Here is an 18,409-nt window from a genome sequence, read left to right on the forward strand (position 1 = left end):
TTTATTATTTTGATGCAATTGTGAATGAGAGTGATTCTCTGATTTCATCCTCTGTGTGTTTGTTGTTAGCATATATGAAGGGTACTCATTTCTGTATATTTATTTTGTATCCTGCTACATGGCTGTAGGTTTTGATCAGCTCTAACAGTTTGCTAGTAGAGTCTTTAGGGTCCTTTATGTATAGAATCATGTCATCTGAAAATAATGATCATAACTTGATCTCTTCCTTTCCAATTTTTATCCCATTTATGTGTGTCTTTTGCCTTATTGCTATGGCTAAAACTTCCAAAACTATGTTAAATAAAAGTGGGAGCCGGGCGTGGTGGCGCACGCCTTTAATCCCAGCACTCGGGAGGCAGAGGTAGGAGGATTGCCATGAGTTCAAGGCCACCCTGAGACTACAGAGTTAATTCCAGGTCAGCCTGGACCAGAGTGAGACCCTACCTCGAAAAACCAAAAAAAAAAAAAAAAAAAAAAAAAAAGTGGGGACAGTGGACACCCTTGTCTTGTTCCTGATTTTAGTGGAAAAGCTTCCAGTTTTTCCCCATTTTGTAATATTTTGGGGCTTGTCATAAACAGCTTTTATTATATTGAGATATGTTCCTTCTATTCCCAGTCTCTGTAGAACTTTTATCATTAAGGGATGTTGGATTTTGTCAAATGCTTTCTCTGCATCCAAGGAGATGATCATGTGTTTTTTGTCCTTCAACCCAATTATATAATGTATTACATTTAGAGATTTGTGCATATTGAACTATCCCTGTGTCTCTGGGATAAAGCGTACTTGGTCAGGGTGAATGATCTTTTTGATATATTCTTGTATTCTGTTTGCCAATATTTTGTTGAGAATTTTTGCATCTATGTTCATGAGGGAGATTAGTCTGTAATTTTCTTTTTTTGTTCTATCTTTGCCTGATTTTGGTATCAGGGTGATGCTGGCTTCATAGAAGGTGTTTGGTAGAATTCTTTCTTTTTCTATTTCCTGGAAAAGCTTAAGAAGCAATGGTGTTAGCTCTTCCTTGAAGGTCTGGTAAAATTCAGCAGTGAATCCATCTGGGCCTGGGCTCTTTTTAGTTGGGAGATTATTGTTAACTGTTCGGATCTCCATGGTTGTTATATGTGTTATTTAAGTGATTAATCTCATCTTGACTTAATTTAGGTAGGTCATATACATCAAGGAAATCATCCATTTCTTTCAGATTTTCATACCTTGTGGAGCATATGCTTTTATAGTATGTCCCTATGATTTTATGAATTTCTCTGGAATCTGTTGTGATGTTACCTTTTTCATCTCTGATTTTATTAATTTTTGTCTCTTCTCGCTTTTTGTCAGGTTTGCTAAGAGTTTATCAATCTTGTTTATCCATTCAAAAAACCCCAACTCTTTTTATCATTAATTATTTGGATTGCTTTTTTTTTTTTTCTATTTCATGAATTTCTGCCTTAATCTTCATTATTTCTTCCCGTCTACAGATTTTTGGTTTGCCTTGTTCTTCTTTTTCCATGGCTTTAAGGTGAAGCATTAGGTCGTTTACTTGTGACCTTTATAATTTCTTAATATAGGCACTTAAGGCTATAAATTTACCTCTTAGAACTGTCTTCAATGTGTCCCAGAGATTTTGGTATGTTGTGTTCTCATTATCGGTTGACTCTATAATTTTTTTTAATTTCCTTCTTGATTTCTTCTTTGACTCATTCATCATTTAATAGTGTATTGTTTACTTTCCATGATTTTGTGTATGCTCTCTATAGCCTTTCTTGCTACTGAATCATAGTTTAATTCCATTGTGGTCAGACAGAATGCAAGGAATTATGTCAATTTTCCTGACTTTGTTAAGATTTACTTTGTGTCCTAATATATGGTCTATTTTAGAGAATGTTCCATGTGCTGCTGAAAAGAATGTATATTCTTCAGCATTTGGATGAAATGTCCTTTATATATCTGTTAGGTCCATTCCTTCTATGACCTCATTAATCCAGATGCCTCTCTGTTTATTTTTTCCTTGGATGATCTGTCAACTGATGAGAGTGGGATGTTATAGTCACCCACCAACATTGTGTTTGGTATTATTTGTGACCTTAGTTCTAACAGTTTTTATTTGATGAATTTGGGAGCACCCATGATAGGTGCATATATGTGTAGGATTGTAATGTGCTCCTGTTGGAGTGTGCCCTTCATCAATATAAAATGACCTTCCTTATCTTTCTTGACTAACGTTGGACTGAAGTCTACCTTGTCAGATATTAGGATTGCAACCCCTGCTTGTTTTCTAGACCCATTGGCTTGAGACACCATTTTCCTACCTTCCACCCTAAGATAATGTCTATCCTTTGTAGAAAGGTGAGTTTCTTGGAGACAACACATTGTGGGATTCTGCTTTTTACCAAGTCTGCAAACCTATGTCTTTTGGTTGGGGCATTGAGGCCGTTGATATTAAGAGATATTATTGAATGGTGTGTATTTATATTTGCCTTTTTTTTGTGGTTCTAGTCCCACTTTTGCTCTCTTGTGTTAACTAGTATTTAAGTATTGCTTATTTTTCGTAGGTTCATTATATGCGCACTTTTCCTTTTCTTCAGCATGGAGGATTCTACCAATTATTTTCTGTAGAGCTGGTTTTGTCTTAAAATACTCCTTTAACCTGCTTTTGTCATGGAATGTCCTTATTTGTCCATGTATTTGAATGGATAGCTTTGCAGATAAAGTAATCTTGGTTGACAGTTGTCATCTTTCGGAGCTAGCTGACTTCTGAGACTTTCCAATGCTCTTTGGTTTCAACCACTCAAACCGTAAGGTACTGCACCCAGTGTACACTGCGATGATCCTAGATACATCTGTTGCTATTCTTTGTAATTTCTTCTTGTCAGTAAACAATACCCAACCTCACTTTAAAGTTCAAAACTCTGACTAAATTGAATTATGTCATCATTTGTTTGTTCTTATTATATTCTATGCTTCATTCAATTAATGTATTAAATACTGCTTTTTAAAGAACTGAAACCTGACATTTTACAGCCCAGTTCTCAGGCCCTCTGGAATGCCCTAAAGAAGCCTCAATGCCCAGCTCTTCTGCCAGTGAAGCTTTTCCTTCAGACACGTTGGCCCTTAGCAGTGTTACTTTCCTCTTCCAATACGTGAAAACCATTTGTTATCTCAAAGTACTTTATCTGGAGCTTAAGGTGGGAGGTAACCTCATAGAACTGGTTCTCCCTAATGTATGAATAATTGCCTGTGCTTCAGTCAGGTCTTTCTCTCTCTCTCTCTCTCTCTCTCTCTCTCTCTCTCTCTCTCTCTGTGTGTGTGTGTGTGTGTGTGTGTGTGTGTGTGAGAGAGAGAGAGAGAGAGAGAGAGAGAGAGAGAGAGAGAGAGAGAGAGAGAGGCTGTGTGTTACTGTGGAAGCCAGAGGACAATCTCTTGGTAGCATTTCACAGTTACACTGTCTACTTAAAAAAAATATATATATGTAATGAACACTCTCTACTTTTTTGAGACTGGGTCTCTCCTTAGTCTGAAACTCACTAATTAGAACAGACTAGCTGGACCATGAGCTCCAAGCCTCCTATTGTCTCCACCTCCTCAGCACTGCTATTGCAAACATGTGTCACTACTCTGGGCATTTTTATGTGGGTTCTGGAGATGGAACTCAGTTCCTGTGCTTGGAAAGCATGTTATCAAAAGTATTTTTTTTTTTAAAGTAACCAAATCTTAAGAGAGTCTTCATAGGTGTTACTTTGGGTCTATTCTGAAAATGAAGTGAAATTTAATAACCCATTTTGGAGAGGATATTCCATCTTGCTCCCCTCAGAATCTGCTCTGAGACCTCCCTTTTGTTAGTTTACTTTTCCCAGCTGCTTCTCTCTCCTGCATTATGTGCTGCAGAAGTCCTTATCCTGCCTGCACAACTCAGTCCCCTGGGATCCTGGAGCCTTTCAAAGTCTGAAACCTACCAGAAATCTGGACGTCAGGCACAGAGTTTGTGTTTTCAGATATTCCCTGGGCAACTCTTGTTCTGTTCTAATAATTCCCTTATAAGGAACTGAAGGTTGCACAAAGGCTCTTCATGCAATGCTGAAAGGCCATGTAGGACAAGGTCAAGTCCAAAAGAATATCAGGGGCCATAGAGATGGCACAGTCAGCTAAGAGCAATTCCTGGGAAGGCAGGAGCTTGAGGCCTGCTAGATTGCTAGAATGTAATCTTCAGGACCCACTTAAACAGCTTTGCACAGTCATACACACCTTGAACCCTAGTGCTGTGGGACAGAGTATGAGAATCAATGATGCTCATGGGGGGGGACAAAACTCACCTTGAACCCTAGTACTATGCAGATAGAGATATGAGAATCGATGTTCATTGGGAGAAGGGGAAAAATAAAATAAGCAAACAAAAATAGCAAGCTCCAGGATCAGTAACTGACTCTGATTCAAGTGATAACAGGACAAAGAGTTCCTTTTTGGCCTCCTCGGGTGAGCACATGGGGCACTATAAGGACACATGCACTCACATGCACACACTACAGCACACTCACACACATCCACAGAGAGTATCAACTAAACTACAACACAGACACATATGGATAATGATGAAGGGGGGAGTAAAGGTTTGTAATCAACACATAAACTGCTGCTCTGGACCAACAACTTCACTTCAGAATTCCTCTTCAAGACCAGTCGTATCTTTAAAATGATGAGGTGATGCATCTGTACTAAAGGGCCAAAGGTCTTTCTACTTTCTTCCCCACAGAGTCCTATGCCTAGCATGATGCTTGGCCCCACACTTCCTTACATCTTAGTATATAGATTACCTTCAAATGCAATCTTATGTGTTTTATAGATATAATTAAATGATATGCAAATGAAGCAAAAGACCTAAAGTAAAAATATCAAATGTCTGCAACTAGAATTTCTTGACAGAAGCCTTACTATGTTAGCAGAGCACTTGAGGACTTAAATCCTGCTTGTATGAGAAGAGGTTTTTATGATAACAAGTAGGACCATCGGGTTCCTTCTAAGTTCTGTTCATAAAGATAGTTGTTCAGGGTGGCTGCAGACTGAGATTGAGGGAGCTGGCTGGAGGTGCCATGGCTCTCTTCCATCTGAGTGCTCTGCGCAGTGTCAGGTCACATGACTGCATGCTGGTGGTTTACCTGAACCATCTGCATGTGGTACATTACTAGAGCACCAGGTGAAATCCTCATAGTTGTCTTGAAGTAGTCAGTGCCCTCCCTGTGGCTGGGGGAGCCACTGAGGCAATGAGAAGGAAAGCAGTTCCATATATAGCCAGGCATGAGTTTATTGAATGACGGATGATTGTGTGTTCTTGTCCCTGTGACCAGATCCATCAATATGACTGTTTATTCTAGTGTGCACTTACATACGCTGGAGACCCAACAGATGACAGGCGTTTTCGAGAAAATCACCCATGTCCTCACAGCTAGTGCAGCTTTTTCTGTAAGGAATGTCAACACTGTGGTATGTGCTAAAGACATCAGGGACAAGGAACAGGAGAAAAATAACTTTTTTCAAGCATTGTCCATGCACTTCAAAATACTCTGGCAATTTTCCTTCTGGTCTCAGTTGTACAGACTAGGTACTGTGAAACTTACAGATGATAAGCTAGAGCTAGGTAAAGGAAGGTAACTTATACAAAGTCATGTAATTACTTACAAAAAAAATTATATAGTTCAACTAACCTGCACCCTCACTGCAGTAGAAACCTCCCTCTGCCTGCCCTAGCACTGCAGTGGAGCATGCTTCCTCCACCTTGAAATTAATTGCCAGGGCCTGCAGAGATAGCTCAGAGGGGAACAAGCTTGCCATACAAGGGTGAGGACTGAATTTGATCCTAGGACCCACCCACCCACATTAAACGCTAGGAGTGGTGAGTCACGTTTGTAATCCCAACGTTGGGGAGGCAGAGACAGGAGAATCCTTGGAATTCACTGGCCAGCCATTCCACAGTAAGTTCAGGCAATGAGTGACTCTGTCACAAAAATAAGAGGTTGGTATTTCTGAGGATATCACCTGAGATACACATACAAACAAACACGCACACACACACACACACACACACTTATACCACAAATACACCCCCCCAAAAATATAAGGTTATTAGATTCTGTAGAGCTCAGTGGTAGAGGTTTCACCTAGGATATGTCAAGGTGGTTTAGATTCTCAATACCACAATTAAAAAACATACTGAAAATCCTTTAACAATAAACATGATGTAAGCTGTTTGGAGAAGACATGAGAACTAAAAGTCACTTATAGCCTCTCCACTCAAAGATAAAATATTAAGTTGCTGGAATCATTTTTTAGGTGTTTGACATATTTTCAGCCTTTTCTTCTGTAATCATTCATCAACATACCAATGAATATATGGCATACCGTTGATTGAGATAGATGACTAGTGGATTTGGGGGCTTTTCCATTTTATGAGATTTGTGTGGGTGTACACGTGTTTGTATGCATGTGGGCATTTGTGTCTGTGTGGATGTGTGGGCACATGTATGCTTATGAATGTGGAGGAAATAAGACAAAGCCAGGTATCTATCTCCATCACCCTTCTATCAGTTATTTTCTCATTTTGGGGGCAAAATACCAAAGCAGAAGCAATTCATGGCAGGAAAAGTTTTATTTCAGCTTTTAGTTTCAAGGGACATTTCTTCATGGTGGGAAAGCATGGCAGGAGAAACAAGTAGAGAGATTGGAAAGCTGAGATATAACATCCCAAGGTCTACTCCCAGTGACTACTCCAACCTACCTCTTCTGCAGCAGGGCTCTATATCCTAGAGGTTCCTCCACCTTCCCAAACAACGCCACCACCTGGGGATTAAGTCTTCCAACACACAAGGCTATGAAAGACATTTTACACTCACATCATCTTGAAATTTGGAGACAGGATCTCTCACTGAACACCAAGCTCACTGATTCAGCTAGACACACACTAGTAAGCAAGTCCTGAGGATCATCTTATTTCCACCCCTGATGCTTGGATTACATGTGTGCACTCCCATTCTTGACTTTTTAGTGGGTATTGGGGATCTGAGTTCAGGTTCTGATGCTCATTGTGATAATAATTTTACCCACTGTAGCATCTCCCCAGGCCTTGCTCTTTTGTTTTGGAACCAGACATATCAGAAACAGGGTAGCCACTTTCAAAATGAAAAGCAACAATAGGAGAATAGACTTAAATGGTAAAACAGAATAGAGTGATGGCCCTGGGGAAGGATCTGACTGTCTGTACTGATGACTCCCAGAAACCACAGCAAAGTGGGAAATGTGTCCCACTACCTCAAACCCTCTTCTGATCAGTCACCTCTGTTTCCCCTTCTCTTTTCTTTTGCAGGTAACAACTTGAATGATGGCTTGTGGCATTCTGTTAGCATCAACGCCAGGAGGAACCGCATCACTCTCACCTTGGATAACGATGCAGCTTCTCCAGCTGCGGACACCTCACGGATGCAGATTTATTCAGGGAATAGCTACTACTTTGGAGGTAAATTCTCCAGCCTATGAAGCATCAAATAAAGGGGCTAAAGGTAGAGGAGGTATGGGGAATTATTTCACAATGTTCTTCATCAATTAGATAATCCTCACAACACCACACACATGTGCATTTGTGAGTGCAGATGCACACACACACACACACACACATACACACACACTCAAGTTCCAAAGAGTGAGAAGCAAATATAAATGATCTAGGGCAGTGATGAGAAAGAAAGGAACTTGAGCTACAAGAGTTGATGTTATATAACACAGCTAAAAGGAGATTCTTGCAGCCAAGCCAGCTCTGTGATCACTCAGGAAAGGAGAAACTCAGCTGAAAATTTGGAGAAAGAGAACCAAGAGTCAGCAGTATGTGAAATTAGGCTAGGGAGGTACCAGCAGCTTGCTGAGCCATCCAGACCTCTGCACTGCCACAGCATGATGAGTCTCATCCTCCATGGAATGGACAGATGGAAACACAGGGGCTAGAGAGATCTACCAGGATGAAATTACTCAGTGTCTACTCTTTCCCATGTTTGGTAAACTTTAGAAACACTTTCAGTGGCCAAAGGAAACTTGGAGAGGTGAAGTATTAGATGTGGCATCTACTTCAACTTTATAAATGCACATATATTAAATCTTTTTCAGGGTATTTATTTTAAAAGACAGTATCTTCTTTTGTACTCAGTTGTTGTTATTATTGAAGCTCTCTGTGAAGGGAACTCAGTCTCAATGACTCTTTAACATTGAGTAAGACATAGTCTCTGAACTTCTGAACTTTCTTTTCTGACATGGGGAAAAATTAGCTCACTTTCAGAGTTGCTGGAAGACTTAAGGGTAACTTTTCAATACACAGAATGTAGGTTGGGTGTAGTCCATTGGTCATTATCATTTCCTCAGCATTCTCAAGGTCCTGAGTTCTATCTCCACCAACACATGCACACGCACACACACACACACACACACACACACACATCACACACACATGCACACACATACACACAGAGAAAGAGAGAGAGAGTCTAGACAGGCATCTGACATGTCAGGAGTTGGAAAATTGGCTTCAGATCTTATAGATGTCGACAGTGATGACGCCTAAGTGACAGATGCCAATTCTACCTCATGAAAAAGTTGCAAGTAAGTACTGAATGAAAGTATACGTGGCTGTCTCTTCCTCCTCCACCTCCCTTGGGATACCCAGGATGGAACCCAGAGCCTCCATACATGTACTCTACACTCAGCTACACCATGTTCCCTGCAGTCTCTCAGCTCACAACTTCATAATCTATACATCACTGCTTTCCTCCCAAGGAGGTATTATGAAAACTTTGAGACACACAAGGGATTTTGCACAGGTATACTGCACATACTTAATACATTCTCACTCTATAAATACTTTGTGCCTTATCTAATTGGGTTTATGGAGCAACTATGTGAAATAGGTGGTAATGTTCCCATTGAACACATAATAAGACTGATAAGTAAAGGCCATAGGGACTGAGTGGTAGAGTAGATTCAAATCTGGATTTGTGATCATTACCACCCTCTGCCGAAAGCACAAGGATGGGAACAAATGCAGAGCAAAGGTCTGGACCTCACAATTGCACAATTGCAAAAAAAGCAATAGGGAAAGAAGGGTGATCTCAAATATATTTCCGAAGTAAATACTTTTGAATAATTATGTTACAATAATCATCTGAAATGTCCTAGAGCAAAATGCCTGTCAGCCCCAGTTACAGTAGTGCTCTGTTTGAGCTGGGTTCTCAGGGTTGCTGGACTAAGAAGGTAAAGATTTATCTCTAGTTTGAGCAGTATTTAAGCAGACACTCCACATATAGACTGTAATCTTAAGGAAGGTGAAATATGAGCTTCAGCAATAATAGTCACCTTCCATAAATTCCCCTACAGCTTCAATTAGAAGTTGTAGCATCTCGCTTCACTTTGTAGGGAGTCTGTGAGGAGCCGGCAGCCAGCTGCCAGCTTAGAGGTGGCTGGATTGATTCCCAATCATTTATGGGATATTGCATGTTTTCAGTCTTCCATTCCCTGCTCTGAACCCACTAAAACCATGGAGCTGGGGTCCATAAAAAAGCACAGGTCTTCTTCCTCACCTATCTTCAGGAGAGGTAGATATGTCCCAATGGGAAATCCTGTTAAAGCAGTTGAATGCATTTTTCAAAAGAGCACTCTTTAGAAAGGCGTGACACTAACCTTTCATACATGCTATTACAGATTTCTAACTACGCACATTCAAACCCTTAGTTCTTTTAACGTCTGGATTTGCTTTGCTCAGTATGTCAAAATTCCCGTTACATCCCTGTTTGTACCTTTGCCAGAAGCTAAGTCTGTTAATGCCAACAATTAACCAGACAATGGCTCTGCTGCTGTCCTTACCCAAAGCATAATTTCCTTTGAAAGAGCAATTCAGAATCGAATTGTGCATTTAGATGTGATTCAAGACAGAACCAAGATTTCCCAAAATAGTTGTAGCATGTCACTTTCTTGAGATGAGTTAAGGGTGTCATACAAAAGAGTGACAGTTTTCCTATTGAAAAAATAAAAATGCTATACATATGGCAGTCTCTTTAACACACCTCTTTCTCTATAAAGCAATTATACCATTTTGTATGATTTCTGATAGCATTCTACAAAGATGCTAGGATTTACAAAAAAAAAAAAACAAAAAAAACAAAAAAACAAAAAACAGTGTGTGCAGTGGGTTAGGCATATGGCTAAGCCAGTAAAGAACTTGTCCCACAAGTGTGAGGACCTAAATTCCAATGACTAACACCTGTACAAATGCCAGCAGGACAAATCAGGCCACCTGTAACCCCAGCACTTGAGAGCTACACTAGCCATGTCAGTGAGCTCTGTGTTTAAGTGAGGATCCCGTCTCGGTAAATAATGGGGAGAGCTCTTGAAGAAGTCACCCAACATCAATGTCTGGCCTTCCCATGCATATGCACACACATGCACCCATACACATGTGAACATGCAAACTCAAAAAAAAAAAAAAAAGTTCCGACTGATCTTTCATCAATGTGTCTGCAAAGCAATGACCAGTTATTTCAGTGTTCAACTTTTTCTCTGTCTCACAGGATGTCCTGACAACTCCACTGATTCCCAGTGTTTCAACCCCATTAAGGCTTTCCAAGGCTGCATGAGACTCATCTTTATTGATAACCAGCCCAAGGACCTCATTTCTGTACAACAAGGATCCCTGGGGAATTTTAGTGATTTGCACATTGATCTGTGTAGCATCAAAGACAGGTAATTATGTTTTTTTTTCTTCTTCTTCTCTGTTCCTCCATCTCTTTTCAATCTCAGAGTTCTAAATATGACTTTATTGAAGCAAAATTATAATCCACCAACATTTGCCACATTAGACATAATTGCGTCACCTAATGGAAAATATTTCCAATAGGATTTCAAGCCCAGAGGAAGAAAAAAATGGTTTAAATTAGTCGACTCTCATCCTTTGTGTTGACTTTCAATAAATGGGATATGCAAATTAAATCAAAATACAAATTGGTGAAAGGATTAAAATTTTATGCATAAACAACGTGTGATTACTTTGAAGTTAAGAGTAAAGCAGCACGCAGGAGGAAGCGCTTCTCTCCTAAGCCATTTCATTCTTCTCTGCGGTGGGCGACCTTTCTGACGAGCACTGAGCACACAGCTTCAGGGCTAGTGAATTCTACTGCAAAGTATTTGTCAGTGTCTCCCAGTGTCCATCTTCACCTGTGCATGGATGACATTTATTGCCACTGACCTCGACCCACTGTTTCTTTGACCCAAAGTCCAGACCCTGGCTAGCAAAAATCACCCATTTTACTCTGTAACCCATAAATTAGCAAAGCTCAGTTTCTGTCTCTGGTTCCCCTGTGGATTGTCTCTTCTTAGGTTGTTAGGTTGTAAGTTTCTTTATTTAAAGTCTCTACTATGAAAATGCATGGATTCTGAATTATTCAAATAAATTTTATTTATTTATTGAGATTGAGGGAGAGAGAGAGAGAGAGACTGTGGCCGTACCAGGTCCTCTTGCCACTGTGAATGAACTCTGGCCACATGTACTCCTTCGTGTGTCTGGCTTTACATGGGTGGTGGGGAACTAAACTCGGACCAGCAGACTTTACTGGGCCGTATCCTCAGCCCAGATTCTTAATTTTCAGCAAAGTTTGCCATGTTTCTTCTACAGCATCTACTTCCTTTTTCCTTCTATTTGTGTTCACTCCAGTGAAGGCATTGCTAATCCAGTAACTGTTAAGTCCCTGCCTGAGTGTTGGGGATAAGGATACTCTGCCCACATTTCATCAAGGAATCAAGTAATCTTTACCATAAAGTGAGACAAAGTGATGATCCAGATGTGTGACATAACTTGTGGGTGGGCCCATGGTACCAGCAAGCAGGTGCTGTCCTGTGACTGAAGCTGGAAGACATTTGGGAGGTCACTGGATTAGACCTTATGAGAGGAGGTGAGGTCAAGCTAAGGTGAGAGCACAGGAGATCTAGCTGAACACAGTCTTGTTACAGAAGAAAGCATGGTTCTTGAGTGTTGCACCAGTTAGAAGTACTTTTGATAGACACTTAAAAATCTATTTCTTGCATATGTTTTGTGGATGTGGTGTGCATTCATATGTGTGTGTGGGTTCCTGCACATGAGTACCCATGCGTACTTGTGAGAAAACAGTCTGATGCTTTATCCTCAGGAATGTCACCCACTTGCTTTTGCTATAGGATCTCTCGTACATCTGGAGCTCACTTAGGTTCAGTGAGCCTCCTTTCTCTAATTCCACAACACTGAAGTTAAAAGCATGTGCAACTACTCCCATAGGCACTGGGAATCAAACGTGGGTCCTTTGCTTAAAAAGCAAGCATTTACCTACTTATCTCCCCAGCCCCTAAAATTGCTACTACTAGTAGGCATTTGATAAGTGATGGTAGGTGATAGTGTCATTGGGAAAATTTAATTTTTGTGTAGTATACAACTGGTTGTATGTCTTATAATCCTTTGAGTCTTAGAGTCAATAAACACATCTCGACAGGGAAAGTTAAGTCAATGTGGATGGAGCATATGGCTTGGTCACAGCTAGGTTGGGGGCCAGGACTGATCATGAAGAACTTTCTGTGGTAATGGGATTTGGTTTCACACACTGTGAGAATGCGGGAAGAAAGGGGGTCAGATTTGACTAGTGGATACACTCAGGATCCAGTGAGAAAGGTGGATTGGGACATACAAATTGCGGTTAGGAAGGTAGATGCCTGAACTCAGGAGAGCAATGGTGAGAAGTATCAGGTGCCTCTGATTAGGAGCACAGAAAATCAGCCACACAGAACATGGCATCTGATAATGCTGGAATGACTTCTTCAACTTGGTGCAGCTCCTCACAGGGTTGCTGTGTGAATGCCATTGCACAGGGGATCATCAACAGTACATAGATTTTTCTGATTCTTGTATTTCTGATACCTATGCTTTTTTTTTTTCCTGTTTGACTACTTAGAAAAGTGTGTCATGTAGTGCGCAATTAATTAAAATCTGCAATATAGAGGTGCCAGTATAAATGACATTATAGGAAATGGCTCTCACCCCTAGTCTTTACAAATTTTAGGAGAAAATATTCCAATTTTATCAGCCAGTGCAGCCTAATGTGTGGTGTAGATCAATATAGGAACATTTACCAACTGGGAGTTCTTTTTGATACCTTGATTTCTAATCAAGGACGCTCTCATTATTTTTGATTACATGAAAGGCATTGCCATCTACACCACATCATTACTTTTGTGTAATTGTAGTCTTCTGTAATTATATTATACACAGTTGTGTTTTGGTTAATTGTATAATGAGGGGCTATGTTTCAAATAGTGGGTAAATGGTATGTTTTTTCTTGATTTGCCAGACACTTTCTCTAACAGGAGGGAAACTTGTGGCAAAGCTTTTCCTGGTTCCTTATTGATTGAATTTGTATTTATTAAACATTTGTTGGAAGGGCAGATGTTAGATGAGTAGGTATTTTTTGAGTCTTGTGTTTTATATTTAATGTGTTAATCAATGTGAATGTCATAGCATGGAAAATGCAAAATCTTTGTCCTGGAGGGGTTTGCCTATGGAGAGAGGGGAGAAATGTTTCTCTTTGATTTTCCTAACTGTGCTCTTGGATGCAGTGTCATCAGAGGCCTGAATCCCTTTATAGAATCAGATGACCTTTCTCATGGAAACAGACACCTCAACTCCATCCTGGCCATCACTGCTCCACTTCCCTTCTCCATCATGACATGTTATCTAGCTATCCCAGCTTCTTCCTGGTTGGCCCTGCCTGTGCATTTTACTTCAAGTGGCTTAGTGAAAAGCTCATTGTATGGAATATCAGAAAATTAGACATCAGAAATCCAAGAGAGCGTCAGGCGTGGTTTGTACACACCTTTAATCCCAGCACTCAGGAGGCAGAGATAGGAGGATCACTGTGAGTTCAAGGCCGCCCTGAGACTATGTAGTAAATTCCAGGTCAGCCTGAACTAGAGTGAAACCCATAACTTGAAAAACCAAATAAGAAATCTAAGAGAAAATTCATGCAAGAGAAAAGGATTTTCTAGAATCCTTTTTTTATAAAAACATATTTATTTTTATTTTTATTGACAACTTCCATAAATGTAGAAAATAGCCCATGCTAATTCCCTCCCTCCCCCACTTTCCCCTTTGAAACTCCATTCTCCGTAATATCCCCTCCACCTCTCAATCAGTCTCTCTTTTATTTTGATGTCATGATCTTTTCCTCCTATTATGATGATCTTATGTAGATAGTGTCAGACACTGTGAGGTCATGGACATCCAGGCCATTTTGTGTCTGGAGGAGCACATTGTAAGGAGTCCTACCCTTCCTTTGGCTCTAACATTCTTTCCGCCACCTCTTCCACAATGGGCCCTGAGCTTTGGAAGAGGTGATAGAGATATTTCAGGGCTGAGCCCTCCTCTGTCACTTGTTCTCAGCACCATGGTGCATTCGGAGTCATGCCAAGGTCACTATCATCTGAAAAAAGAAGGTTCTCTAACCAAAAGTGAGAGTAGCATTAATGCATGGGTGTGAACACTAAGAGAAGTGCTTATTGGGCAGTTTGGTGAGCCTAGTATATACATTTAGCCAGATACCAGTAAACATATACCCTTGGGCTCATGACTACCCGTGTTGTAGGTTTTCAGTATCAGAGACATATCCCCTCCCATGGAGCAGGCCTCTAGTCCAATTATAGAGAAGTTGGTTCCCTCATAACAGACATGCCACTATTGCACCCATTGGCTCATTTGGCCTGGCTGGCCAAATTTAAGGCTCACACTATCCACTGTTGAGTATCTCCAATGGTGATTTTTCTCTCTCTCATTGAACTGCATGCAGTGTAGCTTTTTCCAGCTTTCTGTCACCTGTTATACGTGGAGGATGTTTTCAGCTCAGCTCCAGTAGAATGATGACTCAGCATCCTTGCAGCCCAAGTATATGGCATCATCAGCAATAGGGTCTTACCATCTTTTCCTGTTGGGAAACCAAGAGCCTTAGCAATGTTTTGTGCATATCAACAACCTCCCTGGCCAACGACACACTGGAAGTTATCCCATGCCTGCACTGAAAATTTTCTAGTAAAAACCCATGGCTTCTGAGTGTTCCATTGTCCAAAACTGTAGGTTTCCATACGACTTATTTATATCCTCGTAGGTTTTGATTAGACCCCCCTCCACCTTTCCTTTATACAGTCTCTCCCCCTGACCTCACCTAGGCCTTTTCACCCTCATTAATCTGTTCTTCTACTTACATTTATATGATGCAATCCTATTAAGTCCCTCATTCTCTCCATTTCTATTTCCTTTATATCCCCTTTCTAGCTTACTGGCCTCTTCTACCAAGTTTTATTCCTACTCACATAGAAGTCCAATCATTTGTAGGTAGGATTCACATATGAGAGAGAACATGCAACAACATTTGGCTTCCTGGACCTGGGTTACCTCACTAAGTATTATCCTTGCCAGATCAATCCATTTTCCTGGAAATTTCATAATTTCATGTTTTGTTACCACTAAGTAGAAGAACTCCATTGAGTAAATGTACCACATCTTCATTATCCACTCATTAGTTGAGGGACATCTAGGCTAGTTCCATTTCCTAGCTATTGTGAATAGAGTGGCAATAAACGTGGTTGAGCACATATGTCAAAGGTAGTGAGAGGAGTCCTTAAGATATATGCCTAGGATTGGTATAGCTAGCTGGGTCATGTGGTAAATCTATTTGTAGATATCTTAAGAACCTCCAAGCTGATTTCCACAATGGCTGGACCAGATTGCATTCCAACTAAGTGTCTAGAAGGGTTCCTCTTTTTCCACATCCTTGTCAGCATTTATGGTCATTTGATTTCATGATGGTAGACAATTTGACAGGAATGAGGTGGAATCTCAACATAATTTTATTCTGCATTTCCCTGAAGGCTAGGGATGTAGAACATTTTTTTAGATGTATATGTCATCTGTATTTCTTCTTTTGAGAGCTCTCTGTTTAGTTTCATAGCCCATTTCTTTTTTTTTAATTTTTATTAACATTTTCCATGATTATAAGATATATCCCATGGTAAATCCCTCCCTCCCCACCCCCACACTTTCCCATTTGTAATTCCATTCTCCATCATATTACCTCCCCATTACAATCATTGTAATTACATATATACAATATCAACCTATTAAGTATCCTCCTCCCTTCCTTTCTCTACCCTTTATAGCCCATTTCTTAATTGGGTTGTTTGATTTCTTTTTCTTCTTTTTTTTTTTTTTTTTTTTTAGTTCCTTGTATATCCTAGATATCAATCCTTTGTCAGATGAATAGCTGGTAAAGATTTCTCCTATTCTGTAGGCTGCCTCTTTGCTCTACTCACAGTGTCCTTTACTGTCCAAAAGCTCTATAATTTTCTGAGGTCCTAGCAGTTGATCTGTGGTTTTATTTTCAGAGCAATAGGGTTGTATTCAGAATGTCTCTGCCAAGACCAATATGTTGAAGAGTTTCCCCTATTTTTTTTTTTTTCCAGCACTTTCAGAATTTCAGGTCTGATAATAAGGTCTTTGTTCCATTTGGACTTAATTCTTGTACATGAAGATACGGATCTATTTTCATTCCAGTTTTCCCAGCACCATTTGCTGAAGAGGTTGCCTTTTCTTCAATAAGTAATTTTGGCATTTTTTGCTGAAGCTCAGGTGGTTATAGCTACCCAGACTTACATTAGGGTCTTCTTTTCTGTTCCATTGATTTACATGTCTGTTTTTGTGCCAGTAACATGCTATTTTTATTACTATGGCTCTGTAATATAGGTTAAAATCAAGTATCATGATACCAGAAGCCTTATTTTTATTGCTCAAAATTGTTTTAGATATTTGAGGGTTTTTTTTTTTTTTTTTTTGTGTGTGTGTGTTCCAAATGAATTTTTGGATTTTTTTCAGTGAAGAATGTCATTGGAATTTTGATGGGGGATCCCATTAAATATTTAGATTGCTTTTGGTAAGATTTCCATTTTCAGAATATTGATTCTTCTAATCCAAGTTAAAGGGATGTTTTGCCATTTCCTAGAATCGTCTGAAATTTCTTGCTTGAGTATTTTAAAGTTTTCATTGTAGAGTTCCTTCACTTCCTTGGTTAGGTTGATTCCAAGTTTCTCTCTTTCTTTCTTTCTTTCTTTCTTTCTTTCTTTCTTTCTTTCTTTCTTTCTTTCTTTTGTTAGTTAGCTAGTTAGTTTATATTTTGTTGCAATTGTGAATGGGAGTGATTATCTGATTTCATCCACTGTGTGTTTTTTGTTAGCATATAGGATGGCTACTTATTTCTGTATTTATACTGTATCCTGCTACATGGCTATAAATATTTATCAGGTTTAACAGTTTGCTGGTAGAGTCTCTAGGGTCCTTTATGTATATAATCATGTCATCTGCAAATAATGATAACTTTCTTTCCATTTTGTTTCCTTTTTATGTGTGCTCTTGCTTTATGACTATGGCTAAGTCTTCTAGTATGACATTAAATAAAAGTGGGGACAGTGGACACCCTTGTCTTGTTCCTGATTTTAATAGAAAAGCTTCAAGTTTTTCTCCACTTAGTATTATGTTGGCTGTAGGTTTGTCATTAATAGTCTTTAGTATGTTTAGATATGTTCCTTCTATTCCCAGTAAAAAGTAAAAAAGTAAAAAGTAAGACTTTTATCATGAAGAGATGTTGGGTTTTGTCAAATGCTTTTTCGGCATCAAATGAGATGATCATGTGATTTTTGTTCTTCAGTCCATTTATATAATGTATTACATTTATCAAATTGCATATGTTGAACCATCCCTGTATCTCCAGGATAAAGCCTATTTGGTCAGGGTGAATGATCTTTCTGATATATTTTTGCATTCTGCTTGACTATATTTTGATGAGAGTTTTTGCATCTATGATCTTAATGGTTATTGGTCTAAAATATTTTTTGTTCTGTCTTTGTCTGGCTTTTGTATGGGTGATGATGGCTTTGTAGAAGGAGCTTGGTAGGTTTCCTTCTTTTACTGTTTTATGGAAAAATTTGAGAGGCATTGGTGTTAGTTCTTCCATGAAGATATGATAAAATTCACCAGTGAATCCATCTGGCCCTGGACTTTTTTAGTTGGGAAATTTTTTACAACTACTTGGATCACCATACTTTTTATAGGTATATTTAAGTGGCTAATCTCATCCCAATTTAATTTTGTAGGTCATAAAAGTCAAGGAAATCATCCACTTCTTTCAGATTTTCAAGCTTAGGGGAGTATATGTTCTTATAGTGTGTCCCTATGATTTATTTTTTAATTTCTCTGTTTTCTGTTGTAACACTATCTTTTTCATCTCTAATTATATTAATTTGTGTCTCTTCTCTTTTTCTTTTGGTCAGATT

At 39.4% G+C, this 18,409-nt stretch overlaps 1 protein-coding gene across 2 annotated transcripts in view; it reads left to right on the plus strand.

Annotated features, from left to right (window-relative positions):
• Cntnap5 (contactin associated protein family member 5) overlaps window positions 1–18,409 on the plus strand; it is a 768,721-nt gene that overhangs the window by 430,692 nt on the left and 319,620 nt on the right. For both annotated transcript variants that reach the window (XM_045150560.1, XM_045150562.1), the window contains exons 9-10: window positions 7,347–7,496; window positions 10,588–10,759. In XM_045150560.1, coding sequence (XP_045006495.1) covers window positions 7,347–7,496; window positions 10,588–10,759 — 322 coding nt within the window. The remainder of the gene's footprint in view (window positions 1–7,346; window positions 7,497–10,587; window positions 10,760–18,409) is intronic.

The sequence above is a fragment of the Jaculus jaculus genome, chromosome 5 (genome assembly GCF_020740685.1).
Source record: "Jaculus jaculus isolate mJacJac1 chromosome 5, mJacJac1.mat.Y.cur, whole genome shotgun sequence".
Taxonomy (NCBI): domain Eukaryota; kingdom Metazoa; phylum Chordata; class Mammalia; order Rodentia; family Dipodidae; genus Jaculus; species Jaculus jaculus.